Source organism: Bombus vancouverensis, chromosome 6 (assembly GCF_051014615.1).
Source record: "Bombus vancouverensis nearcticus chromosome 6, iyBomVanc1_principal, whole genome shotgun sequence".
NCBI lineage: Eukaryota > Metazoa > Arthropoda > Insecta > Hymenoptera > Apidae > Bombus > Bombus vancouverensis.
This window is the reverse complement of record NC_134916.1, coordinates 18,865,188-18,889,659: the sequence shown is the minus strand read 5'-3', so window position 1 is coordinate 18,889,659 and position 24,472 is coordinate 18,865,188. Positions and strand designations below refer to the sequence as shown.

The 24,472-nt window shown below is 34.2% G+C and overlaps 10 protein-coding genes across 13 annotated transcripts in view; 5 read left to right on the top strand and 5 right to left on the bottom strand.

Annotated features, from left to right (window-relative positions):
* The window catches only part of RhoGAP102A (Rho GTPase activating protein at 102A), a 64,197-nt gene extending 52,439 nt beyond the window's left edge, over positions 1-11,758 (bottom strand). Inside the window, exon 1 of one of the 3 annotated variants that reach the window (XM_076619426.1) lies at positions 11,567-11,758. The gene's annotated coding sequence lies outside the window, so the exon portion shown is untranslated. Of the gene's footprint in view, positions 1-11,394; positions 11,464-11,566 lie in introns of those variants that run through there. The other 2 variants (XM_076619429.1, XM_076619432.1) reach the window with 2 other exon arrangements.
* On the top strand, positions 261-5,773 carry LOC117159748 (uncharacterized). The gene is made up of 4 exons (XM_033339884.2): positions 261-4,390; positions 4,484-5,000; positions 5,062-5,182; positions 5,418-5,773. The coding sequence occupies exons 2-4, from the start codon at positions 4,725-4,727 to the stop codon at positions 5,726-5,728; spliced, it is 708 nt and encodes a 235-aa protein (XP_033195775.1). The 5' UTR covers positions 261-4,390; positions 4,484-4,724; the 3' UTR covers positions 5,729-5,773.
* LOC117159751 (uncharacterized) lies at positions 5,776-8,038 on the top strand. Its single transcript, XM_033339889.2, has 3 exons — positions 5,776-6,584; positions 6,939-7,265; positions 7,637-8,038. Exons 1-3 carry the CDS (start codon positions 6,405-6,407, stop codon positions 8,036-8,038), a joined length of 909 nt encoding a protein of 302 aa, XP_033195780.1. The 5' UTR covers positions 5,776-6,404.
* On the top strand, positions 8,549-11,396 carry LOC117159749 (uncharacterized). Its single transcript, XM_033339886.2, has 5 exons — positions 8,549-8,660; positions 8,851-9,094; positions 9,270-9,427; positions 9,488-9,664; positions 10,040-11,396. Exons 2-5 carry the CDS (start codon positions 8,910-8,912, stop codon positions 10,195-10,197), a joined length of 678 nt encoding a protein of 225 aa, XP_033195777.2. The 5' UTR covers positions 8,549-8,660; positions 8,851-8,909; the 3' UTR covers positions 10,198-11,396.
* Positions 11,759-12,007: 249 nt separating the features above from the next.
* LOC117159750 (uncharacterized) lies at positions 12,008-13,352 on the top strand. The gene is made up of 3 exons (XM_033339888.2): positions 12,008-12,281; positions 12,736-12,909; positions 13,023-13,352. The coding sequence occupies exons 1-3, from the start codon at positions 12,155-12,157 to the stop codon at positions 13,172-13,174; spliced, it is 453 nt and encodes a 150-aa protein (XP_033195779.1). The 5' UTR covers positions 12,008-12,154; the 3' UTR covers positions 13,175-13,352.
* Positions 13,353-13,550: 198 nt separating this feature from the next.
* Positions 13,551-14,891, bottom strand: Pex11ab (peroxisomal biogenesis factor 11ab). The gene is made up of 3 exons (XM_033339915.2): positions 14,694-14,891; positions 14,240-14,355; positions 13,551-14,165 (listed from the first exon to the last, which is right to left on the bottom strand). Exons 1-3 carry the CDS (start codon positions 14,747-14,749, stop codon positions 13,639-13,641), a joined length of 699 nt encoding a protein of 232 aa, XP_033195806.1. The 5' UTR covers positions 14,750-14,891; the 3' UTR covers positions 13,551-13,638.
* A 574-nt stretch (positions 14,892-15,465) lies between these two features.
* On the bottom strand, positions 15,466-17,010 carry Arl6IP1 (ADP-ribosylation factor-like 6 interacting protein 1). The gene is made up of 5 exons (XM_033339918.2): positions 16,740-17,010; positions 16,435-16,568; positions 15,923-16,160; positions 15,718-15,802; positions 15,466-15,628 (listed from the first exon to the last, which is right to left on the bottom strand). The coding sequence occupies exons 1-5, from the start codon at positions 16,764-16,766 to the stop codon at positions 15,525-15,527; spliced, it is 588 nt and encodes a 195-aa protein (XP_033195809.1). The 5' UTR covers positions 16,767-17,010; the 3' UTR covers positions 15,466-15,524.
* Positions 17,011-17,048: 38 nt separating this feature from the next.
* On the top strand, positions 17,049-18,764 carry LOC117159772 (ubiquitin-conjugating enzyme E2 S). Of its 2 annotated transcripts, none has more exons than XM_033339916.2 (5): positions 17,049-17,202; positions 17,350-17,497; positions 18,024-18,214; positions 18,295-18,423; positions 18,507-18,764. In XM_033339916.2, exons 1-5 carry the CDS (start codon positions 17,185-17,187, stop codon positions 18,657-18,659), a joined length of 639 nt encoding a protein of 212 aa, XP_033195807.1. In that variant the 5' UTR covers positions 17,049-17,184; the 3' UTR covers positions 18,660-18,764. The 2 variants fall into 2 exon arrangements, with proteins under 2 accessions (XP_033195807.1, XP_076475548.1); XM_076619433.1 differs by having other exon boundaries at positions 17,200-17,252.
* Positions 18,765-19,122: 358 nt separating this feature from the next.
* Ref1 (RNA and export factor binding protein 1) lies at positions 19,123-22,821 on the bottom strand. The gene is made up of 5 exons (XM_033339914.2): positions 22,494-22,821; positions 21,787-21,924; positions 20,521-20,668; positions 20,100-20,240; positions 19,123-20,025 (listed from the first exon to the last, which is right to left on the bottom strand). The coding sequence occupies exons 1-5, from the start codon at positions 22,701-22,703 to the stop codon at positions 19,913-19,915; spliced, it is 750 nt and encodes a 249-aa protein (XP_033195805.1). The 5' UTR covers positions 22,704-22,821; the 3' UTR covers positions 19,123-19,912.
* A 101-nt stretch (positions 22,822-22,922) lies between these two features.
* Positions 22,923-24,169, bottom strand: sel (canopy family protein seele). The gene is made up of 5 exons (XM_033339917.2): positions 24,027-24,169; positions 23,852-23,942; positions 23,645-23,760; positions 23,367-23,573; positions 22,923-23,294 (listed from the first exon to the last, which is right to left on the bottom strand). Exons 1-5 carry the CDS (start codon positions 24,042-24,044, stop codon positions 23,115-23,117), a joined length of 612 nt encoding a protein of 203 aa, XP_033195808.1. The 5' UTR covers positions 24,045-24,169; the 3' UTR covers positions 22,923-23,114.
* Positions 24,170-24,472: the final 303 nt, after the last annotated feature.

Below are 24,472 nucleotides of genomic sequence, written 5' to 3'. Positions count from 1 at the left end.
TAACGAACGATTCTCCAATCTGACTAATCGACAAAATTTACCCACTAAACGTTTACGAAAACAAATTAGAGGAATAAGCAAGAGGCTGTAAGAGGAATAAATCGCTTAACTGCCCGGCAGTGATAAAACCATCGCTGGAAGGAAGAAGGACGCGTAACGACGTCGTTAAGAAGGCTGAAGAAAAAGGGCGGCCTTGGCGTGCACAAGCTTTGCCACTGTGGCCGTAATTTCTCGCGCTTTGTACGAAAGGGGAATCGCGTCTGGTTCCGCGAACCTCCGTCGCGAATTCCCTTCTCCGGTGAGTCCCCTTCGAACGCGGATTATTTTTGCCGGTGGCGGCAGTGTCGCGCGGACACGATGCCGGTCGAAAGTCAAAACACGGGGGCCCACCCTATATCAAACGTTTAATTGGGTGCTACGTCGCCGGACAGGAATGCGAACGTCGGTATAAATTTAATGAGACTCGCCTGACTCCTCCCGTTACCCGTTGTCCGCGTGTAAAACGCGAATGATTTTTAATTTAACGCCGCACCCGCCCAATTTGTCTGCCTGGGGCAACGTGTACGAGCAGCGAAGTCTTCGATCGAGGGTGAAACGACACGACGAGAAGCTACGAGTTCCTTGAAATAAAAACGAATATGTTTCGAAACGAAACGAAAATACGAAGGCAGTCGATCGCGATTGTTTCCCACTTGGACGCGATTTTTTATTTAACGCAACAGCCGCGCAATCTGTCTTCGTAAAGAGCGAAATCTTTGACGAAATCCGGGATGATAGGACGGGCGACCGATGGTCAGCTGAAAAATACGAGCTGCGAAAAGCTGCGAGTTGATAAGTTTGCGAGGATCGTTTACTTCTTTGCAATTGCTCGTATCGATCTCTTTAGTATCATTCCCCTTCGAGTATATAAAAGATAATATTTGGTGGTTGGAAGGAGGACAGAGGCACTAATGCACTAATGAATGCTAATGGGTTTCGAGCTATTTCGATGGAGTTGGTCTGCTTCCTGCTGCGGAGAGATGAGTAGGCGACAGTCGACCAGACCACTATCCGTCTTGTTTCTATACGATTTTAGTTTTCCAATTGCACGGATTTCTGGAAGATGCGTCACGTCTGATTAACGACGCCCTCATACTTGGAATACGGTCCTTCTCTAGCGTACCACGACCTCCCGTCGATCCGCTCTGAATCACCCCTTTCGCTCTCGATATAGATACGAGAGGCAGTTATGTAAGCGAACTAACCCTTTATTTCGTCCGAAGAACCAATCTGTTTGTGATATCTGTTTACGGTATTAACGAAAAGTGTCGGAAAAATCTGTCGACGGGTTAATTTATCGAATAACATACATAGAGAAAGAAGAATGTACGAGATATTTAGTTTCATGGTAGAAGTTCGTTTTGGAAGTTCGATAGGAGCAAATAATTCGTGGGAAGAATGCGAGAAAAGACACGAAACGGGGCGCTTCAGGGTCGAAAAGCCCCGGAGAACAAGTAGAAAATAATACAGGGATTAATTTGAAGCAAGCTGCAGCGAGTCTCTTTGTCAGCGAGTTCTTTCGAGTCAGACGGCGTTCTCCATGCCAGTCCATCGACTCTTTTTTCCCTTGTGCTTGAGTCACCACACCGTAGCACTCGGGAACGCGGCACTTCAAAAATCGAAGAAACGAAAAGCGAGTAACTTAATGGCGTCAGTAACGCCACGTTTCTCCGCGACTTCGTGTTCTCCACGTGCGCTTTTGGTCAGATCTTCGTTGTTGCCTGGTCGTCTTTATCCGACAGCGATAATTCTTTCCGCTAAGAAATTTACGGTCCGGCTCTTGTCAACGATTTTTATCGGCTATGTACGATTTTTATCGTTTATGTCGTCCCCCTGTTATTCTTTTACTTTTCACACCCTTTTCCTTCAGTCTGCCTTTTCGAGCTTGCAAACCGGGAAATTAAGCCACGGAACGAAGAAGCACGGTTAATTGCCGATAAATTATCAGTTGCTGGTGTCTGAATTTGATCTTTCTTTCGTACTAAAAACCTCTATTTCTACTACTTACTTGTAGTAAGGTTTTCGCTTTCGTGTTTGTAGGAAAGATTCTTTGTCGTCCAGAGACATCGTATTTCATATCTGTAATTACGTTTATGAGTTTCGTATCCGATTATCGCTACCTCTAATCGCCGAACTAAGCAAAAACGCTCGCGACTACACGGACAAGGTTGTCAAAGAAGAACAGAATCTAAGATCGAAAGGACTTGTAGCGATCGTTGAGAAAAGAAAAGAAGCTACAAAATCGATACGGATGTTGAAAGCGATACTTTTGCTGTAAAATGTACATTTTCAGGTCTCTGTAGGGACGCTTGAACGAGTATAATTCGACTCGTCGACCTGAATTACGCTTACGAACGTAACAATTTGCGATGAGAAGGGGACACTTTCTTGTGAAAGAGGAAATAAAATCTGCTCTGTTAAACGCGTGTTCTTAAATTTCTTTGATGACCGAATCTAGATGAATATAAATAATACTCGGCCGGATCTTAAATTCCAAGATCACGAGACAAGATCGAGACGTTAAAGCACACGACTGCTGAGAGATCGATCGAGACCGAAAGTTTTCGTAAAACTTGGAATCGTGGCGTAATCAGAGGAAAAGTAGGAAGCGTTTGGAAGAAAATCAGAAGCACGGAGTGGCATTCGTAGGATCGTGTTCATCGTCGACCTCGAAGCGTATCGCATTGGCTAACTGTCGGTGTACGACGAACCGAAGAGTTAGTATTCGTTCGTCGACGAACAACGACGTCACGGTTCTATTCCTGGCCGCGTGGACGCAGCGATATCTTTAGAGCAACCATCGGTAGTACAGTCCGTTTCCGAGCTTTCCTTCCTACGGGACCGAACGTTTTGCCAAAAGATGAACGAAGACGACAAGGATGATTCGTTTCGACCGATTATTTCGTCGTCTGGGCGTTCGATAGCCTGTGACATCATCGTTTGACTAAATCGAAACAGGAGATGCATCGGATCCTCGGTCGTCCGAGGATCTAACGTTTGTTAAATTAACGTCGAATATTATTTCGGAGACGTTCTTCTAACTTAACGTCTCCTCGGAACCTATAGAAACATTGAAACATTAGAAAGCTGGATACATTCGTATAGGTGAAAAATAAGGCACGAGTCGTAAGAAAGATGCGAACCAATAGTTTTGTATTAATTCTTCGAATTAATTTACAACGAGAGTAATTTATACGGAGGCTAGGATCAAAGGAAAGCTTAAGGTATCCCGATGAGGCAAGTTGTATGTCACTGTCTGGGCAGAATGAGTGCCGTGATTCGAACGGAATCCATTCGTTTGTCTGTCCCCGGGACGGAGAAGACAGCGCGGATTCCGGAAGCAGAGTGACCGAACTTTCGAATTGATGTATCTCTAAATAAAGCGAGCACGACTTTGGTTGTACCGTCGATTGAAGTCGGTAGCCTGTGTCTAGAGTCTACATTGAACTATCTGTTGGTCTTGGAGCCGGGCCAATCGCGATAGAAAAGGTAGGGGTGAGAATAAGATTAATGCCGCGCAGCCGTCTCTAATGTACAAAATAATCGTAATTAAAGAGGAATTTGGTAAAAAGGAAAATATGGATATCGAGTATCTCACGTTGGAACGATATAAGAGAAAAGAAGACGAGAAGACGAGAAGAAAGTTCTCCGATAGAGTCGTCCGTAAGACGAAAGAACATAGAAGAATATCTTTCTTTCTTTTTTCTCTTTTCGATGTGATTCGGCCGGACTGAAATATTGACCTGGAAAATGGATAACTTCTATTGAAAGTGGCACTACGCCAAACACAATAATCTTAAACGAACGGTGCCATGTTGTGTGGCATCTTTGTTTGCGATTGCACGTAAACGCGTGAACAGTATCGTAGTCTACGACTATTTATTGGGCAAAGTTTATTTGCACAGCGGACGTTGCAACTTAAAATCGCACGCGCCGACACCGTTCTCCAGACGGGAGTTGTACGACCGCTGCGGCCGTTTGTTTGAACTGGCAAAATTAGTGAACTTTCGGGTCGCTAACTGTTACGACTGTTACGACTGTTACGACGTTCGGGAACGATGAAAACGCCTGAATGTCGCCAATGGTTCCCCTTCGCTGCCAGAACTTTGCTGCTTAACCGATCAAATTCTGTCAACTTTGTCCGTAAATTTTCCGCCGATTAACATCGACCAAAACATGTACCATAAAACACTACGATGATTAAGATAAAACCATTAGTCAACGAAACACACGCGCAGATACAAAGGACGGAGTAACGTTGGATCATTCGATAATCTCTGAAAGAAATTCTAGTAAGCAAATATACGCAAGATATGGGGGTTAATCGTAGATATGGCGACTGAACGAAGATGTAAGTGAAACCGAACATCGTCACGATCAAACAATTATTCCGTATTAATACTATCTACGAATTTTGATCGTAATTGTTGATCGTAAATTTCAGCAATTGCCACTTGATTTTACCTTCGAAATTCGAACTAGTAAAGCAACGGATGATACTTTTTATGGGATGGCCTGGTACGAAAAGATTCGACGCGAAATTTAATTATAACACGCATGACTCACGAAATATATACCTTTCGTCGAAATTAGACTGATATGAAAAATGTGAGATATAAAAAGTCTATAATGAACCATCGATTCAAAAATAAAATCACCGCTGGAAAATAAGAGGTGAACGCGCTATGGCCCGATACCTTACGACGTATAAAAAGGATTACACGTGGCCCTCGACCAGGTACAAACGCAAGATAACTTCGCTAAGCGAATATGCTTCTTGCAAATGCCACGATCGTCCACGAGAGATAAAGCCGCTGGTACGTTGCGGGGACGATTACGACTGGAGTCGCACGGGTCCCATGGGGCGGCTTCTGGACCCAAAGCTTTATCCTGCAAAAACGGGACCGCATCCGGAAACCGAAGCCACGAGATTCGATCAACCAGCCACGTACATGAGAAAGGTAAACGCAATAATGGTGTAAATCGCCTTACGATCGCATTACGTCGAGACGCTCGTTTCAGTTGGAAGAGAAACATCCTAATCTCTATGGAGTTCTACAGAGTACTCCTATCGACGAAGTAATTAAACGCGTTGACGAAGATCGACTGAAGACAACGTACCAGTTGGATTATTCCGACAAAGGTGAGTTTTTTCGAGAACGCAACCAAGAATATACGCGTATAATTCCGCAGAACGTAATTGTCGGTCGAGATAAAAACGTAGAAACTGTGATCCAGCTGAAGAATTTGTAGAATATCTTGTAATTTGAAAGTCTATACCTGATACGTTCTATTTTATTTCCTACGAACGCGCCGTGCGTTACTTTCGGTGTTATCGGAAAACAAATTTTCTGAATCGTCGTTCGATGTTACAACAGCCGCGCCAATGGAGGATATCTCTACGGGGGCTCCCTGTGCTATCAGACAAGAAGAAGCAAAGGACATAGACTGTCGACCCTCTACTCGAGCTAAGCTATCGAAAGTATCTAGTGGAGACGACAGAGACAAAATAGGAAAGAGGCGGTCGAAGAGAGTGGCCGGGGCTGAAGACGAATCGCAGGAAACGCGATTACTTCCGTGGCGATCGGAATACCAAGATACTATCAGTAAACTAGGTCAATCGATTCTAAAATACAACATTCATCAAAAACACGATAGTGCACCAGCTTGGGCGGCAGCTGCCTTGTAGAAATTAATTGTATCGCTGTGTTCAATAAACGATATTCCATCCGGATCCAGTTCTCGATCCAGTTACGTTTAACGCGATCGCCAGAAAATACTCGCGAAAAAGAATTTATTTCCATTTTCCTATTCACTCCTATTGCCGATACGTGTAAAGGAGAGCGTTCTTATTTCACAGAAATACGTAATGTCCCTTTCCTCGCAGAAATAGATAATATCGAAATATTCGAAGACATTCAGAAATATCTAAAACCTTGAAGTTGCTCGAGGAACTCAGTCAGCCTGCTCGCAGTATGGAAGACGGACAAATTACGTAGAACTAGAAAATAATATAGTACATCAAATTCCGTGTAATAATGCACAAAAGCGCTATGCATCTCTCGACAACGTGTTTCGCAGAATAAATTAAAATAGCAACTTTCTCTTCGAATCGTGTTCGCAACGAACTATCCAACGAGTAATCTCCCTCCTCTAATAACCTACATCTGCTGTAACTTACGAATTTTCTTCGAAACTAATATTATCGTAATTATTTTTTCTTTTTTCATCGTATATTTCTTTACTTTTATCTCCTTTGTTTCTATTTACATTCTATTTACGTCTCTTGTTACATATATATTTATTTATTAATTCTACCGTGTAACATTATGTAACGCTATGATCGAAGGTACCTTCAAAGCGAAATGGACAATCATCGGGAAACATCGTCGCATAGAGAAATACACCATAATTTGCCACGTTATAGTACTTCGAACGCTTATCAAGAGGCTTACAACAGCGAGCACGATATCCGATTACCGGAAGAGAGATCTTCCGTGGAAAGTGTCTCCGAGATTGAGGAACCTGGCATTAATAAAAACAACGTATGATTAAACGGCGTTTATTTTAGCATCGTTGCGTATTTATAAATCGAATTATATGACGTAAGAACGCGAGACATTGTAAGTGCCAAAAATGAAATTTTTGGTATTGTACAGGCGAGTGGTTTTCCCTTCTGTTTATATTTATGTAATTAAGTAGAAATTGAACAGGAAATTAGATTTCTACGATTCTCGTGTGTTCTTGTTATCCCTGTGTTAAGCATGGACCAACGATTTTTAATCTGTTCGACCTATGAATCGAAAAGAAATTACGATTCGTTTAAACGAGCGGTGGGAATTTTTATTCGAAGCTTTCGTCCATTGCAATTTCACCAGGCGGAAAATTTGTTTGTATAGATATATAATCCATACCCGAACGAACCGGTTTACGGCAAAGTGTTGCCAAAGAGTAACCACGCCACGCTTCGTGAGAGATACCAACGATTCAACGATTACTCGGAGCTGAATATGCCAGAGGCGGTAACCGCGATGCAAAAATTACAAAGGCTGAAGGAGCTGCAGATGAAACGAGACATTAGCGAAAGATACTACTCGCAAGAAATCAAACGATTGATCGGCGAATATTATTTCGGCCCGAGAGTTGCCTCACCGTCCTCCAAGTTCACCACCGGAACGTTGCAAAGTTCCAGTTTTCATCCATCTTCGGGAGGTCGGTTGAAAAACGTATGTAAAGTATCGTCGAGAGACAAACTACTATTTAGACATAAAATATTTTATACGTATAACATTTTACGTTACGAAACTCGTTGCTCGATGCTTAACTGCATCTGTTAACGTATCTGTTAACTATAAACCTCTATAATTATGAAATTAAAAACGAAGAGTAAAGACAATTTGTTCGAGATCGTGGATTTTAGTGTTTGTACATCTATATCCGAAAGGTTAATAAGTTAACAACGAAATCAAATGTCCACTGTAGTTAAGAGTATCTTTTAAATGTAGCGTTTAACGGAATGGAAATATTAAAATATATTTTAATTGTATTTAATCGATTAATATGTGATCGACTGCATTGTAATTGTCTGACGATTCAGAATCTCGAGCCATGTGGCACAATGACGACGATCACACGGTTGGACTGTGGGTGTATTCAGGAGACGACGAGGCCAATTTTTACGACGGCAAGGGGCCGCGTTCAAAGGAGGAAATGCAATCTATCTCAAGATGAGAAGCTTTTGAAGTTGACTTCGTTGAACCCCCAGGAACACTTGTTTTCGTCGTTAGAGCAACCCAAGGATACGTATCGCGCGAAAATGAAGAAACGGTTGTCCCTAGACTCGCGAATGTGCCCGAAGATCTCTCCTGCCGGCGATCAGGAGTTCGAGACGGAAAACGAGAAGAAAAACAAGGAACCGGAACAAAAGATATCCGAACATATTTCGAGAACAACGTCCCCTCAACGAAAATTTAGCGACACATCGGCGACTTCGTATTAAAATGCAAATTTATTTTCTACTTAAACGTACTGTATTTCGTGTATAATTAACAACGATATGTCGTCCTGATGCGTACTTTTATTAGCGATGAAAATTGTCATATCGATTACTCTCGTTTCGGGCATCGTGAAATTACCTGAAAGTATTTAATAAACGTGAACTCTTCGAACTGAATCGTTTGTATCAAATATCAGATTGGTAGAACACGAGTCAGTTTCGATAAATCACCAGTGAATTATACAAAGCTTATTACGTCTACGAACATTTTGAAACGACTAAAACGACGAAATAATTCCCAAATTTCAAGATGAACGATTTAAGATTAACAACCGATTCCGTGATCGCGCACATTGGTATCACGTTTTTAAACGCTATATTACATTACGCGCTTTACAGAGCTGTCATTGCCACGATCATGCTGATCAAAGAAACGATTCTTTGGCTGTTCCGGAAGGTGATGAAATTTCGTAATACTAGAACCGACGAATCGATTCAGTCCCCATTGCCATGTAACGTTTAGTCGCTGTTTCTTTTTTTTTTCTTTTTCGCGAAGAAATTTCTGCCGAGACAAATTTTCCTTCGAAATCCGTTGATTTCGTCGATAAAAATGAAGATTAACCAGGTATGACGTAATTCAGAATCTTTTACGAAATATTCCCTTTAATTATAAATGTTTGTTTAAAAAGAATGTTAACCTCGACGAATGAAAAATTGTTGTTTCTCTATTTTTTCTTCTTTCATTTTTGACGAGTTAATTGTATTTTCGTACGGCGAAGAAATATCGTACATTTAAACGAATATTCTTTCAACAGAGACCCATGTAAATCCTGATTGTATGCTCTAACTCGCGATTAAATTACCGGTATACACGATGAGCACCGCGTTGGAAAATTTTATCACGATCACTCATCGTGACTTTAATTGGCCGTATCCTGTACCTCTTATTACGAAACCGGCACAACCACCGAAGAGTACGGGAATTCGATTATACACCCCCAGAATCGATCCCGAGGATTGTTCGTGCGACGAACATGGCCAACAGAGTAATAAGGATAGGTAAAAGTAAAATGAAAATACAAAGTGATTTGTACAATATGAATATTCTGCACGCTGTATAATCCTTCGTTAAATTAAGACTCAAATTAATTAAATTAAAATCACGACTTTCGACGTCGTTATCCGTGACGAAGGAATGGCAATTTAAAGTAATACTTTCAAAAAATGCATCCAGATACAAATACCTGGCTGACAAGGAACGACAATTTCTGGACCAACTGAAGAAAGTGAACAGTGAAATGACGAATCTCACGAAGGCTATGCTAGACGCTAACTGCGAGCCAATGGACGAGACGATGAAGAGTATTTATAAAACGGATTACGCGAAGAGAGGTATGGACCGGCATCGAAGGAACGTGATATCGTGCAAATAACTCGTTCGAATGAATTCAGGATTGCCTATCAAAGTGTACAGACAGCTACAGGCTGCGGTCGACTCGTCGTACTGTTCACCTTTTCCGGCGGAAGTTACGAAAATAAAGGAGGGTTACAGAGATCCAACGAGATTTCGATACACCGCCATCGAAAGACCGCATATTCAGCCAGCCAAAACGATTAATTTGTTCCAAGGTATGAAATATTTTCGAATGTTCCCGTTCCTTTTAAATCTCCAAACATTGTAGATGAAACGGATATTATTAGAGGAAAAGTGTTATATTTTAATCTAAGAAAAGATATTTAATATTTTTGGCGTGAATATTAAATACCAGCGACTAGACGTATGCGTGTTTTATTATATTATATTATTGATCAATAACTGTTATAACAAAAAATGCTACTTCGTTTTGGCAGACGTTCCTGCTCGACAAAAGATTCCTAAATAAAATACAATTTTTACGAAGGAAAGATATTTTGTAGAATGTTATTAGGCTGCTGCTTACGAATGTTTCTACGATAACAGAAGTTAAACGATGAGAATTTAATATTAGGAAAATTCATTTGCAGTTCCAGAATCTTTCTCTATGTGGGAGACACCTTTCACCGGTCGCTCGGAATACATGGATACTATCAGCAAGATGGGTCTCAGTAACATAAAAAATCGACAACAATATCTGGAACCGCTACCTTCGTCAAGAAGAAGATTTGGGGACTGTAAATTATAAATTCGAATGATAAAAATTTCTCTCATCGACCAGACACTACCGATTTCTCAAATATTTTATTGTACAAATATTCGATTATATGAATACAATTGTTAATTATTCGCTCGCATTCTCGTGTTTCTAATGTATACGAAAAAAAAGATACGAATCCCTTAAATTTCTCCAAAAATTCAGCGTAAAAAAAAAGAGACATACGATTACTAGCATTTATTCGTTATTATAACCAATTAAGTTCAAACCGACGGAATCATATGTGTATAACCTAATTTTTTTGTATCTCGCGTTTTTCTTTCTACTTTTTTTTTTTCTTTTTTATTTTTTTTACCACTTCATAATGACAGATTTATGTGAATTTTTTTCTACGGAATATAGCCGCAACTTTGGGAAGAAAAAGCTACAACCAGCTGAGATGTAAGAAAGAAAGATGTATATTATCGAAATTACAAACAGATGGACAAATTCTATCTAGGAACAGGAATTATATATATTTTCAGAATATATCACAAAGATTATTTTACGGATCGTATAGAAGAAGGAGAAATCGATCCTCGTATAGCATCGATCCCTACACGATTGGACGAAGCTGCTGAACAATTGGTTCGTAAACATATCCTCGACAGACTGCGATCTGTTTATCAAGTCACCTATAGACATCCTAGTAAGCTAATAACGTATAGAAATGACATAATAAATAGTCGATTTCTTGAAAAATTGGTACATGATGAAGTATAGAGGCTCCGCGCGATACGAGAGAAGTTGGGGAAGAGATCAAAGAAAAGGATCTGCAAAGTGAATTAGTAGCGTATATTCATGATTTATATTTCAATGCTCAAGATGAAAAAGTTCTTGCACCTCCAGTGACGGCAAAAAGAAGCGAGTACAAAGATTTTTAAATATAACTTCAACTTTAACTACTAAAATACATCTAAATATATTTAAATGTATATAGTGCTCGGCTATATAAGACCGAAACTATTGCACGGAGATCTTTCGATATACCAAGATACTTTCAGTCGTACAGGTGCGACAATAATTATAGAAGAACACGAGAAGAAAAAGGCAAGAACTTCCAAAAATGCAAAAATACCGAAAGATCCTTGCGCGGACCTTGATTATAAAAAATAAATAATTTAATTTTTCTACCTTTCTTTATATTTATATTAAATTTGTTCTACATTTACTACATACGCAACGTACACAGTGAAAATAGGCCTCTTACTGCTTTCATAAGTGACACAATTATTTGGAAACTTTTACATTGCACGAATAACCATAGAAAACACTTATCTATCGTTTGGTAATTAAAAGACTTGTGAAGTCATCGTTTACGCAATGTTACATATATGTAGGTATAGCAGAAAAAACTTACAAATGTAAAAAGTAATCGAATTCTTGTACCTCGATTTCTCTTCACTTGTCGAATATGAAACATCACAAAGGAATTTTTACGCAACCGAAACACGCAGACAAAGTATCTATAAATTATATTCTCCGCGAATATATTAATAATATTATTCACAGTAATTTTTAAATAAACTAAATGAGATTGTAAAGTCTTCGCTAAAGTCAGAGAAAATATTGCAGCAAAATTGGCAAACATCGTTTCCACGTAACCTCGATAGATGGCGCATCGATTTATCAAGGAATGACACTCATTTAATGGTATTAAATTTGGTTACATGAATTTCACCAATTATTCAGTACATATGTTTCACAAATGTTATTCACAAATGTTTAGAATGTAATCCAACTTAGAGAATAAGGTTCGATAAAATACTTCTGAAACTTCGTTAATACAATAATTGTAAAAAATATTGTTATTAATTACCAATAGCTTATTTTGTACAATTTGAAATATCAAGACGGGCATCTGCACAAGCAAACTAAGTTTCCTTAAGGCATGACGTGATATAGTCGGCTAGTGCACTACGTAGTAGATAATTACAAGAACCTAAAAATGCCGCGAGGTGTTATAATACATTTAATAATAAGCGTCTTTGGTATGATTTTTGCTATATCAGCATTTATTGTACTCTTTGTTGTGTATGGGAATTTCGACGTTGGATTTTGGTCTATCTTATCAGGTTAGCATCACGCGTTACATGATGAACATCTTATTATATAAATTATCTAATTTTGCAACCTTAAATATGGTTTAAAATTAATAGCAAACGATTTGAAAGTTCACCAGACAAATATTTTACAGTAATAACAAACCATATTCTTCGTTTATTACATACGAAATAAAAATTACCTCTTTATTGCTGTGCATATTTATCTTCTAATAATTATGGTTTTAATTATGGAACTATGCTTTTTCATTCAATAATTAGGCAATATTTTTCGTAATATTTGTAGGAATATTACCCTCTGCTCATTTTTTAAACATATTACAAATAGTAGAAATTATTACTTCAGAAATTTCATATTCTTAATAGTACATAAGAGTTATTCGTATGCTAAGAGATATTTCTATATAATAAATTTAACACAAAATTAATATAAATAAAATCTTGCTTTACTTCACGTATCACACAGGTATGTTAGCTGCGGTTTGTTTTCACCTGCATTGGCTTAAAGGAAAAGAAATTTTAGAAAGATGGCATACCACATCTACATTGAAAAATTTAAATGTCGTTGGTTTTGTCAGTACTGTAGCAGGAACTACTGCGCTAATTTGGTATCTCTTCCTCACATTTTATTACAAGATCCGTATGTATATTATTTAATCTCCAGTTAAAATACAGTTATATATATATATATATATATATATATATACATGGCAAAGTAAATGTAAACACGTACACATATTTCTGATATTTTAGCCATTGTACCCATTGGGGAAAGTACAACGATATCAGCTATTTGGTCTATGATTTGTGGAAAGTGGGGAATTTTCTTGATGTACTATTCTCACAAATATGGATTAATTATCGCAATAAACTCTCCAGCCATATTAACAGAAGATAATGCTTAAGAATTTTTTATACAAATGAATATAACAATTTTTATATAGAGTATTTTTATTAAATGTATTTATAAAAAATGTTTTGTTTGCAAATATAAACTTATTTATAATAACATGACATAGAGATAAGTTACATTGTAAATATTATGTAAATATATTTACTGAAATATAATTTTATGATATAAAACGGATTTCTCAATTTTATGTATAGTATTTTATGCTACTTTCATGATACTTTATTTAAAAATTTGCAAAAAATTGGTCACAAAATAGTTATTTAAGTATCACAGTGTAGAAACATATAGTTTTTTTTTTTAGACGCACAGTAAAAATATATACATCAAAAATATATAAAAATCATGAAAATCCATAAAAAAAATATTAATTTAATTTTAATGATATATTTCCTTTAATTTGAATAAATGCTTTGTAATCGTATTCGTGTACATAAAAAATAATTATGTTGATTAATTTTAAGTTGGTGTTAATTTATACAGAGGATAAGTTAATGTATACAGACTTACAATTGAAGATATCACACCAAGTATACCAATCGTTCCAGGGGTAAATTTGGTAAAACCTAGTGCTGTTAGAGGAATACACAAGTCACATCCATTTTTAATTGTATCCATTACAACATCTTTGTGATTTCTTAAATGACAGAGTAATTTATATCGTTTCCATAAATGATGCGAGAACTTCGATGTCCTCGTTAATACGCTCTCTCTTTCATGTTCAAAAATTTTTATGATTTCATAAATATCTCTTATTAGATTCATTATAATACCCATTAACCAATACTTATTAGATATTTTGCTCCATTTTTCAATATTAACCCTATATAATCCCACACGGCCGACCCAAATTATATGATCCGTTAATAAGAATAGAGCATTGGCAATTTTTGATAGCGTCAAAGTGGCTCTTATAGTTAGATCTGGATATTTCATCATTTTTAAAGCAGAATATAAACTGTCCAAACATCTCCCTAGGCGTAACACTATAAAGAAAATGGGAATAAACTGTTATTATCGATAGTAATTGTATTAAAATTATAAATATCGCTTTAAATACATTTTCTAAAGGAACTAAATGTATATTCTAAACTTCTTAAGACTTCTGCAGAATGTTGTGTACTACGAATATTCTGACCATAATACCAATAAGCTCTGCTTCCATATTGTAGCAATCTGTAAAAGTATTATTAAAAAGTAATTATATAATGTTAATATTATCTATTTACTTTTAATTGTACTAAATTTGTTAAATAAAATTAGTATATTCTTTTCTGTAGAAAATTAATATACAGGTTTTTATGAAATTTTTAATAACATGCATTTTTGAATATATTATGAGAAAAATAGTAGCATTAAACATAATGGTAAATAATAAAATTTAGGTTATGTAAAACGTACCATTAAATTTATATCAATTCAAAATAATTTAGATCGTATAATAAATATATATCAATTAAATCAATTATTCTTAATGCGGTTAAATATGTTTCAGAAGTAAATAAATTATATACCTGATAATTCTGTCTCTGCCTATTGTTTGCTCATTTAGCTTTATTACTATATCCATAATGAGCGATATATTTCAAAACGCAACGATTAATTCCAATAAATTTTTATATAAAAGTAATTTATGAGAGTTTCACCATAGTAACGTTTATTTGTAAGCACATATAAACAATTAATATAAACTATTAATATTCATATTGAATAACTTACTCTAAACGAATTGATACGTAAAATACCGTTTACTAATGATTATCAAAGAATCCACATTGACGATTATTTGCAACATAATGACGCTATGCATTTCCTGCTTCAGTCGCAATGTTTATCTCGTAATATACATAAATTGTACATAAATTATAGTATTAAATGAGCAACTCCCACTTCGAAAAATTAGGTATATATAATATTCTTATTTATACCACTAGCGCCATCGGATATTTAATTTAATTAACCCGCCATTTTCAAACATTTTAAATTCGATGTTCATAAAAGTATAAAATTAACGCTAACATTTAATCCAATCTCATTAACGGAAATCTCATTACTTAAGTAACCACTTTCGTGGAAATAAAGTCTGATGAAAGATGAAATAATTTTATTGTTATCGATGAATGGAGAATAATGTGGAAGTGTATTTATATTATAAAAGTGCGTGTAAAACGAACTGCAATCTTAAATATCACATAAAACGATGAAAATAGATGAAGACACAATTTATATTACAGTACTTGTACGTTTAAAAAGCTGAAAAGCTAGTTATCCCTAACTATGAATTAATAAATTACAAATTAATTTATTGTAGTTAAAGTCAGAGGAAAACACATACAAAATGATGATTATGATTGTCTTTCGTGAAATAGAAATTCGCACACATATGCTATACTAACTGACATCGCACGTCCCTTATGTCTGAATCCTGGTGTAAGTAAAAGGACACTCACTGTAACATTTAAGTAAAGCAAAGTTTACATTAACATACATTCATCTTACAAAATACAATATCAAATAAATTAATTAAAAAATTATTACCTGCAATATAAAATAGAAGCAAGTTATTAACTGTGCTTCCAATCCATATACAAAGAACAAGACAAAGTATTATGCCTGGATAATACTGCAGAAGATAAAAAATAGTTTAGAGCAATTTTTCTTGTAAATGCTGTACTTAATATTTGTTACATAAATATCTTCTAAAACAAAGATTCCTTTTATCTAGGATAGCTTCTTAACTCACCACATTGGGACGATCATTTCGTGTTTTTAACAACAATTTCCACAAACTTTGTAACTGTAAGATTGTTACAGATAAATTTTGACATATCTCATTTAACTTTTTCTCTTTCTGGCCTGTCCATTTGTTGACAGGACTCAGCAATGATAATACAACTGGTACAAGATAATCAACCAAAGCCAATATAAGAAGGGTTATAGATATTATTGTAAGTATAGCAGGTTCCAACATCCATATTAGACTACAAGCAAATTTTTATGAACATTGTAAAATATATATTAACATATAATTATTTACAAATATGTAACATATAAAAATAATCAATGACTGATATAGTAATACATATAGTATAGTATATATTAATATTTTATTCTAAAGTCAATGTTAAGAAACAATTAAAATGAGAAATAAGGAAAAAATGCATTTCTTTTATAGTATTAAAAAATAACACATAAAACAAATAACTTATGACAAAAAATATATATATGGTTATATGTTTTAAAATTTCTACTCACAAAAATGTTATGGTTGTAATTCCAAATATAAGGCCAGGGTACCAGGACCGTTCCCATAATAGAATGGAATTCAGTGGAAGTATTACTTCACGCCAACATTCCATTCTACGTTTTAATTGTTTCATATGCTTTTCCTGCAATGAGATTATGTTGTTTGAGGACAAAAATGAGCGTCACTGTCATTGATTTTTCTACCATAGTAAGACTACATGGTATAATACAAAAATCCGGCATTGATTAAACATTCAATAAAACGCATTGATCATACGTTAAATATTCAACCTTTAAAAGATGTGAAGTCTTACCCTTTCTATCGCTGCACTATCAGCCATCCTGGCTACTAAATAAAGTATTCAAATTCGCTGTGAAGAAACAGTATAATACGACAAAGACTTGAAACTACGCCGAAGTTATAGTACAATGCAACTACAATTTATTCACATCATCTAGGTTTATATTCCGTTTCATTCAAACATTTCTTTGTTCTTTAATTTGATTATCGTGATGTGCCCTCGGTGAAACTCAGAGACGCCGGATGCTTCTTGCTTGAAAACACACGAAATGACGAAGAATCGACTTCTAGTTTCGAGATTATTGTAACTCGCACGCGATTGGCTATCAGTTCAAAATGTTGGTTATTGCAGGCGATACTGTGCTGATGTTGTGACGTTAAAGATTTTCTAACAGTATACTTCAAACAATCGCGTCCTAAACGCGTTTAATTGAAACTTTATTCAAAATTTGCTAAATATGGCTGCTGTGAGTTCTGTAAGTACTCGATGATACGTATTAATTTCTGTCTGCGAACTTTAACAGCGGTACTTCTTGTTTATGTCCTGGTTAAGGGGACAGGTTTCTCTGAATATATCTTCGTTCTCAAATAAATAAATCATCTGTCACCGTCTATTATTTCAGATATCAAATGTCGAAAACTTATCTCCACAAATTATTCGACGTGTGGCTAAAGAAATGAGTGAATTAGCTGAACAACCACCCGAGGGTATTCGAGTTGTTTTAAACGAAGAAGATGTTACTGACATTCAAGCTATTATAGAAGGACCCTGTAAGATTAAAGTTCATTTAAAAAACTCTTCTTGCAAAATTTCAATGAAGTATTATGTACTATATAAAAAATCGCACAGTTATTGAAGTATAACCTATCCAAATGTCAGATTTACATGCACACCTAAATACATTTATGCATGTATACATACATACATACATACATACATACATACATACATACATACATACATACATACATACATACATACATACATACATACATATATATAGATATAGATATACATATAATTTTATTTCTATCAATTATAAGAGAAAATATTATTTGCATAATCAATTTGATAGATCAACAGAAATAATACTAATAAAGACCTATATATTCTATAATATAACTTTTAATATTCACATCTATTTAGATATAATTCAATGTCATTGAAAGTTTTTATTTAACATTACATATTTCACAAATTTATATACATGTAGGATATTTGTTTCATTAAAATTTATGGAGGTTTGTGTATATTATAATGTTTATAAGTTAAAAGTATAAATTTTCCTAATATTAGCGGGAACGCCATATGCTGGCGGTTTCTTCAGAGTAAAATTAGCTCTTGGCAAAGATTTTCCTCAAGGACCACCAAAGGCATTTTTCCTTACAAAAATTTTTCATCCAAATGTTGCAAAAAATGGAGAAATTTGTGTCAATACCTTAAAAAAGGATTGGAAATCAGATCTCGGAATTAAACATATATTACTAGTAAGCTATTAATTGGTATAACTGATACAAGAGATATTTAATGGATGTATTGAATTAACATATCTATTTTATATTTGCAGACTGTAAAATGTCTCTTAATAGTGCCAAATGCAGAATCTGCTTTAAATGAAGAAGCTGGTAAATTATTGTTAGAAAGGTATGACGATTATTCCGAACGAGCAAAAATGATGACAGAAATACATGCACAGGTAAACCTGTTGTCATATACATATATTAAAATTGAGTTTCGCATACATAATAATAAATAATGAAAAATACATTTATGTTTTAGGGAGGCGGGAAAGGCAGCAAAGCAGGTCTGGATAGTTGCACATCCTCTGAAGTCGGAGGACCCCTCCCAAAAAAGCATGCAGGAGATAAAAAACTATCAGCAGAAAAGAAAAAGATATTGAAGGACAAGAAGAGGACACTCAAAAGATTATAAAAAAATCAACACAATTTATCTATCTTTTATAATTTAAAACACTGGTGTGGTAACATTGCCTCATATTGTACACAATTATTGCATAGTAAAAATTTATTATCTAAACTCGACTGATCTTATTATTAAGTATTTAGAAAATTAATAATTCTAGAAGCATTAAAAATGACTTCCTAAGATACAAACAAGTACAACTTTGTAGTGATCTACTTTACAATCAGGAGTGGAAAATAATATAGTCCACTCTGTGGTATCTATTAGCGAATATTTTTACATATGTACAAAATGATACCTCATGTGACTATTTAAATTAAATAAAAAGTGTTCTTCAAATAAAAGTTTTGTTTCTACTTTAATATTTGCAATTATGCACTAATTTTGTATACTTTTTAAATGAAATTTATTTCTGCAATACTTAAGAAAATTAAACATAAATCTTTGATTAGGTGAGAAATGAAGATGGTCATTTTCAAGAACATTATTCTTTATTAGGTAATGGCTCATCAGTTTCTTTGCTTCAGTCTTGTACCACTGCATTGGCATTCATATGCTGCATGAATAAAACCATGTACATTGCCTTACAAGCCCATTACTGCGCAGTAAAATATTTCATTAGTAGATGACTAGATGATAACAGTATGTCACAGCCTTATTCCACTAGAAGCTATTAGCTACATATAGTGGTGCGTACGTTTTGTTATTCATGGTAAAAAACAATTCATTAAACATAATTTACAAAGATCTGATGCTACTAAACATAGTGATACACGTATATCAGTATATAAACTATGTTCAAAGATAGGTTTTGAATATTTTAATAGTTAATTATTCATATGAACTAATTAGATTGTGGGCTAGAAGCACTTCTGTACTTAGATAAACAACAACTTGTAAAGATGAATTTTACTGTATTTTTCATCTGATAACCACACACGCACGATAGTACATACAAATCCATACAGTCTTTACATTATAACTTTTTATTATTATTTTTTTTTGTTCTTGTTACGATACCATAAAAAAATCTATTAACTCCTACAAATCATTTTTCTTAAGTGTCTGTAAAAATTGTACGCCAATTTTCAAAGAAACTGTCAAAAATAAAAAATACCCACTTAAAAAGAATTTCTTACAACATTTTGCTAATGATATATTTATACTTATTTTTATATATTCTCGTGAAAATTAGAGAAACACATTGTATTGTGTTAAGTCAGATCAGAACAAAATCTTAAGTGCGAAGATTTGTGACGTTGTTACTTTACTTCTTTCACATAAGCTTCCAGTTCTGCATCTAATTCTTCAGCCGTAGGAGTTTTCGTTACTTGCCGACTGCCGCCTCTGCCACCACGTCGACCAGTTCCACGACCTTTAAAAAAGTAAATATTAATGTACTTTTTGATAACTCACTCACCTCATTTTTAATATACACCGATTACATACCTCTGACGGATCCTGCTCCACGGCTACCCCTAAAGCGGGACTGAGGTCTCTGTGTAAAATTACTGCCGCTAAGTCTCGGTCCTCCTCGGATAGATGTGACTGGTATTTCAGAGGTAGCAACTTGTATGTTCATTTCACGACCTGCCGATGTATACCACATATTGCAATAATAGATGTGAATAGTTGTGCAAATCATAATTCACAATAACTTCTTTGAAATTTGTTTTTCTTTAATGTCATCCCATGTTGGAGTATTTATGGAAGGATAAAAGAGAAAATGCTCAAACTGTATGTTGCTAGGTATAAACTGGAGACCAGATTAATAAGTGATACTGAAACCCTAAATATAGGCGGAATTTTATAATTAAAAAGAGACATTCAAAGCAAAACTTATAGTACAGACACAAATTTAACTACACACCATCTAAAGGTACGCCATTATATTGTTTCATTGCTTTAATAGCATCTGCTCTTCTTTCAAATATAACATCTGCAGACCCTAATGATCGACCTGATCTATCGTAATGTACTGCTGCTGACTTTAAGGGGCCAAATTCACTAAATAATTCCTAGAACAAACAAATACATAGATTATTGCAATTTTATAGTAACTTTTTAAAAATGAAAAAGCTAAATGATTTTTATGAACTTGAGACTGAAAATTTATCTAATTTTTGAATTTGAAGTAATATTGGGGCACTAGAACTATCACACCAGTCAAAATGGCTGGTTTGACAACTTTATTTAAAATTTCTATTTCATGTTATATTTCTTCTCCGCAATGACGTAATGACTTTTACAGGGATAGCTAAAGGAATAATATAATGAACTTTAATTTTGTTTTATTCATTTAAAATAAAAGTAATTTTGTATCATGGCTACTTATACAAAATTGGAAAAAACGAAAAGGGCCTACCTGAAATGGTCGAATTTTATAATAAAACAAAATTTGGGGTAGATATAGCAGATTAAATGGCGAAAAAATATGGTATGAAGTCGGGATCAAGAAGACAGACACTTCAAGTATTTTTTAATATTTTAGATTTAGCTGGCATAAATGCCTGGATTTTATATAAGGAAACCACAGGTGAGCAGATATCCAGAAAAGATTTTATTTTTCAATTAGCAGATGAACTTTCCACTGACAATGAAAAATCATGGATAGAACAAAGAGCATCCGAGATCCACAATATGTCAAAGAACTTACCTTCTTATTCACACAAATGGCGTCAGATAGGGTACTGTAATAGTAATAAGACCACCGCCATTTGCAATCTTTGTAAAAAAATATGTATGCGGAAGGTACACGCGGAAGAACTTTTACGTTTGTAAGAAATATGACGAATGATAAGTTTTGTACTTAATAACTTAAGTTATATTTGTATTTTATTTATTCCGTTATGCTTATTATTATATTATACTTCTTATATTTACCAATGGAAATTTATTTTAACATTCTTGTTACCAAAGATCTTGGTACTAAATATCCTTCATTACTGTACTTATTGTTATTATATAGTTTTTATCTCAGAACATGGAGTTCCTTTTGCAAGGTAATAATAAATCAATAAATATAAAAATATTCTACTATTACGTATTTTTTAAAGACCGGTCATTTTGCCTGGTTTTGGTAGAGATAACTACATCTCAAATGTCGGTAGTTCCAGTGTGAAATAATAAAAAGTACCTGAATGTCTGAATCGGATACTCCAAAGTCTAGATTTGATACAAGGAGCTTGGTTGTCCCTGCGCTACCTATTGAACTTCGGCCAACCTTTTTTACTCCATCAAACATGTCGTGTTTCCAAGCACTGTTTACATCACCCTATGAATGAAAATTATTTATTACCGTACAAAATTTGTGGTATCTTGCAATACTTAAGGACATAGTATTAGTCGCATGTGTATTTTTATAAACTAAAAAATTTACTAAATCTATAACAATTACATCTAAAACTAAAAACATTTCATATATATATTTTTACTAAACATTTCACATTATTTTATATAATAAGCTATTCCATGCTATTCCATTAGCATTTGAATATGTAAAAAATACACATGGTCGTCTTTAAAATTAACGAACATCCAACCATAAAAGCGCGGACTTTTATCATTTCCGAAAAATTCTAAGTTGAATACTCCCTCGAAATACGTAAAGTACTCCTCATCTGAACAGTATAAGAATCACAGGAATCACGTTTCTATCTTACACAATTATTTTACCTTAAAATACGATCGTTAATCTATCTCATGATTAAACTGTTTCATACATAAGCACTTAAGGCGGAAGTAATACGATAGGTTCTCATATACGGTACACGTGATAAAATTAATATAACATTAATAATGACGATAATAATAGAAAGAAGAATAAATAATTTGATTTCTTACCCTTGTGTATGGAAGAGAATTTCTTGTAATGCCACCACGATTGCGTCCCCGCATGACGCCACCACCAACTCTTTGGGTTCTCCGTGCTCCTCTACGTGGTGAATTACCGGCACCTCTTCCACGTCTGCTACTGCCGCCGCGTGGTCTTGTTCCTTTATTTTGCTTGATAATATCGTCGAGACTCATGTCTATTTTATCAACCATCTTCATTTGTGCTGGATTTCGTATAATGACACTGCCACACGAAAATGAATGAAACCAACCTCTTTCGTCTTCGTAATGATGGCGACGAACGAAGACGAAACAATCGCGCACAGAAGCCTGGGTATAAATGACCGTAACTCACAGAACGATTTCTTAGAACCCCTACGTATTTGATTCGTCGATCAGAGCGCTCTCTATCGGGAAATCAATGAAATAAAATAACGGTTTTAATAAATACTTTTAATAAATATTGTCTTTTGTTATTAAAGTTTGTATTTACATTTGTTACTTATACCTAGCATATAAGCGCATTTCTTTCTTAGAAAAGTGAATTTATATTTTAACATTTATATTTTTGTAGTTTATAAACAAAAATATATATAGATACAAATGTATCTCATTTTCCCCTATACATTACTATAATTCATAATGTTCTTCATTTATATCATTTTCCTCATTATCTTCGTCATCCTCATTAAGATCTGTAGAATTACATAGCTTCGAAACATTTGTGCATAATTGTTCTTTAATATCATTTTCTTTGCGAATAAATAGTGAAATCATAGAGTCTTCAAATTCTTCCACTATTCCCTCACACTGAAATAAAGCACATCAAAATAATAACTGATAAAATCTATTATGAAGTATAAATAAAAAGAGAAAACTTACATAATATTTTAAACTTTTATTTAAATCGCCATCCTGAATAATATCAACTTTGCTCATTTCAGGATTCATACTACCAGATGGACTCATTAAATTTAAGATCGTTAATTGACCATTTGATTTATATGTTGCTCTTACATAGTCTGACATTTTTTCACAAATATTATCTAGGATGTCAGATATATGTACCTCAGATTGTGCAAGTGGAATCTTTAAATAAAGGTATTTATGTAGAAATATGTTTTGATTATAATCCAAGAAATATAAAAATTTATTATTACCTTCTTATGAATAGCATTTCCTTGTGCATCTAATCTATAATTTCCTATCTCAATTTCTCTTGAAGGATCAATTTTTGCTAATTCTTCTTCAATTTCTTTTACTGTTGACCTACAAACTACAAATATTACAAATATTAACTTATTATAATCATTTTTTATATTCAAGGTAAATAGCTATAACTTACTATTAACACTTATTTTACATACCTAAACATTTTAAAAGCTTATTGTCAATTTCCGCAGTTTTGACAAAACCATTTGTGAGAAAGAGGGAAAATGTTACTATTAGAATTTTCATCTATAATGAAAATATGCATTAATAAGTTGAATTGTTAAAACTAACATAAAGAAATGGAATTGTAAACATTTAATTTATACTTACATCGTATTTAATCAACATATTTAATAATATTTATCTATTTTTTAACGCTGAAGAAGACACGTGTATATTACTTATAATTTTATACATACGTACTGATGTATACATGTTAACTATCGTATATATACTTAAATACTCCACAAAACACGAATAAGCTTTCATCACGTGTCACTTTGAGAGATACCAATATAAAAGAATATGGACTAAAGACACTATTAAATGCAAAAAGACACTATCGAATGCAACAACACAGTACATTATCGCAGTTTAAAACTGTAACAATGTAACCAGCTATAATCGATCTTCCAAAAATCAACTAATCTTCTAAACAAAATCATAAAACATAAATTTCAATAAATGTATGGAACAGTTTTAAAAACTTTTCATAGCTATCCTTATCTAAACTCATTTTATTTAAACAAATATATACAATATATATGGAAGCTGGC

What these genes read in the sequence shown, in the direction of transcription:
- LOC117159751 (XM_033339889.2), top strand. Translation starts at nt 6,405, where the DNA reads ATGGACAATCATCGGGAAACATCGTCGCATAGAGAAATACACCATAAT. An exon ending in CTGGCATTAATAAAAACAAC is followed by an intron (nt 6,585 to 6,938) that starts GTATGATTAAAC and finishes TTGTTTGTATAG; the next exon opens with ATATATAATCCATACCCGAA. An exon ending in CGGGAGGTCGGTTGAAAAAC is followed by an intron (nt 7,266 to 7,636) that starts GTATGTAAAGTA and finishes CTGACGATTCAG; the next exon opens with AATCTCGAGCCATGTGGCAC.
- Pex11ab (XM_033339915.2), bottom strand. Translation starts at nt 14,749, where the DNA reads ATGGATATAGTAATAAAGCTAAATGAGCAAACAATAGGCAGAGACAGA. An exon ending in GGCAGAGACAGAATTATCAG is followed by an intron (nt 14,356 to 14,693) that starts GTATATAATTTA and finishes ATACTTTTACAG; the next exon opens with ATTGCTACAATATGGAAGCA. An exon ending in ATTTAGTTCCTTTAGAAAAT is followed by an intron (nt 14,166 to 14,239) that starts GTATTTAAAGCG and finishes TTTTCTTTATAG; the next exon opens with TGTTACGCCTAGGGAGATGT.
- LOC117159749 (XM_033339886.2), top strand. Translation starts at nt 8,910, where the DNA reads ATGAGCACCGCGTTGGAAAATTTTATCACGATCACTCATCGTGACTTT. An exon ending in CAACAGAGTAATAAGGATAG is followed by an intron (nt 9,095 to 9,269) that starts GTAAAAGTAAAA and finishes AAATGCATCCAG; the next exon opens with ATACAAATACCTGGCTGACA. An exon ending in AACGATTAATTTGTTCCAAG is followed by an intron (nt 9,665 to 10,039) that starts GTATGAAATATT and finishes ATTCATTTGCAG; the next exon opens with TTCCAGAATCTTTCTCTATG.
- LOC117159772 (XM_076619433.1), top strand. Translation starts at nt 17,214, where the DNA reads ATGATACGTATTAATTTCTGTCTGCGAACTTTAACAGCG. An exon ending in AGCTATTATAGAAGGACCCT is followed by an intron (nt 17,498 to 18,023) that starts GTAAGATTAAAG and finishes TCCTAATATTAG; the next exon opens with CGGGAACGCCATATGCTGGC. An exon ending in TGACAGAAATACATGCACAG is followed by an intron (nt 18,424 to 18,506) that starts GTAAACCTGTTG and finishes TTTATGTTTTAG; the next exon opens with GGAGGCGGGAAAGGCAGCAA.
- LOC117159748 (XM_033339884.2), top strand. Translation starts at nt 4,725, where the DNA reads ATGGCCCGATACCTTACGACGTATAAAAAGGATTACACGTGGCCCTCG. An exon ending in CAGCCACGTACATGAGAAAG is followed by an intron (nt 5,001 to 5,061) that starts GTAAACGCAATA and finishes CGCTCGTTTCAG; the next exon opens with TTGGAAGAGAAACATCCTAA. An exon ending in GTTGGATTATTCCGACAAAG is followed by an intron (nt 5,183 to 5,417) that starts GTGAGTTTTTTC and finishes ATGTTACAACAG; the next exon opens with CCGCGCCAATGGAGGATATC.
- Arl6IP1 (XM_033339918.2), bottom strand. Translation starts at nt 16,766, where the DNA reads ATGGCTGATAGTGCAGCGATAGAAAGG. An exon ending in ATAGTGCAGCGATAGAAAGG is followed by an intron (nt 16,569 to 16,739) that starts GTAAGACTTCAC and finishes ATCTCATTGCAG; the next exon opens with GAAAAGCATATGAAACAATT. An exon ending in GCTTCTATTTTATATTGCAG is followed by an intron (nt 15,629 to 15,717) that starts GTAATAATTTTT and finishes TAAATGTTACAG; the next exon opens with TGAGTGTCCTTTTACTTACA.
- Ref1 (XM_033339914.2), bottom strand. Translation starts at nt 22,703, where the DNA reads ATGAAGATGGTTGATAAAATAGACATGAGTCTCGACGATATTATCAAG. An exon ending in ATTCTCTTCCATACACAAGG is followed by an intron (nt 21,925 to 22,493) that starts GTAAGAAATCAA and finishes TTTCATTCATAG; the next exon opens with GGTGATGTAAACAGTGCTTG. An exon ending in TAATGGCGTACCTTTAGATG is followed by an intron (nt 20,241 to 20,520) that starts GTGTGTAGTTAA and finishes ATACATCGGCAG; the next exon opens with GTCGTGAAATGAACATACAA.
- LOC117159750 (XM_033339888.2), top strand. Translation starts at nt 12,155, where the DNA reads ATGCCGCGAGGTGTTATAATACATTTAATAATAAGCGTCTTTGGTATG. An exon ending in ATTTTGGTCTATCTTATCAG is followed by an intron (nt 12,282 to 12,735) that starts GTTAGCATCACG and finishes CGTATCACACAG; the next exon opens with GTATGTTAGCTGCGGTTTGT. An exon ending in CACATTTTATTACAAGATCC is followed by an intron (nt 12,910 to 13,022) that starts GTATGTATATTA and finishes CTGATATTTTAG; the next exon opens with CCATTGTACCCATTGGGGAA.
- sel (XM_033339917.2), bottom strand. An exon ending in TAAGCTTTTAAAATGTTTAG is followed by an intron (nt 23,761 to 23,851) that starts GTATGTAAAATA and finishes TAATATTTGTAG; the next exon opens with TTTGTAGGTCAACAGTAAAA. An exon ending in ATAAAAGTTTAAAATATTAT is followed by an intron (nt 23,295 to 23,366) that starts GTAAGTTTTCTC and finishes GCTTTATTTCAG; the next exon opens with TGTGAGGGAATAGTGGAAGA.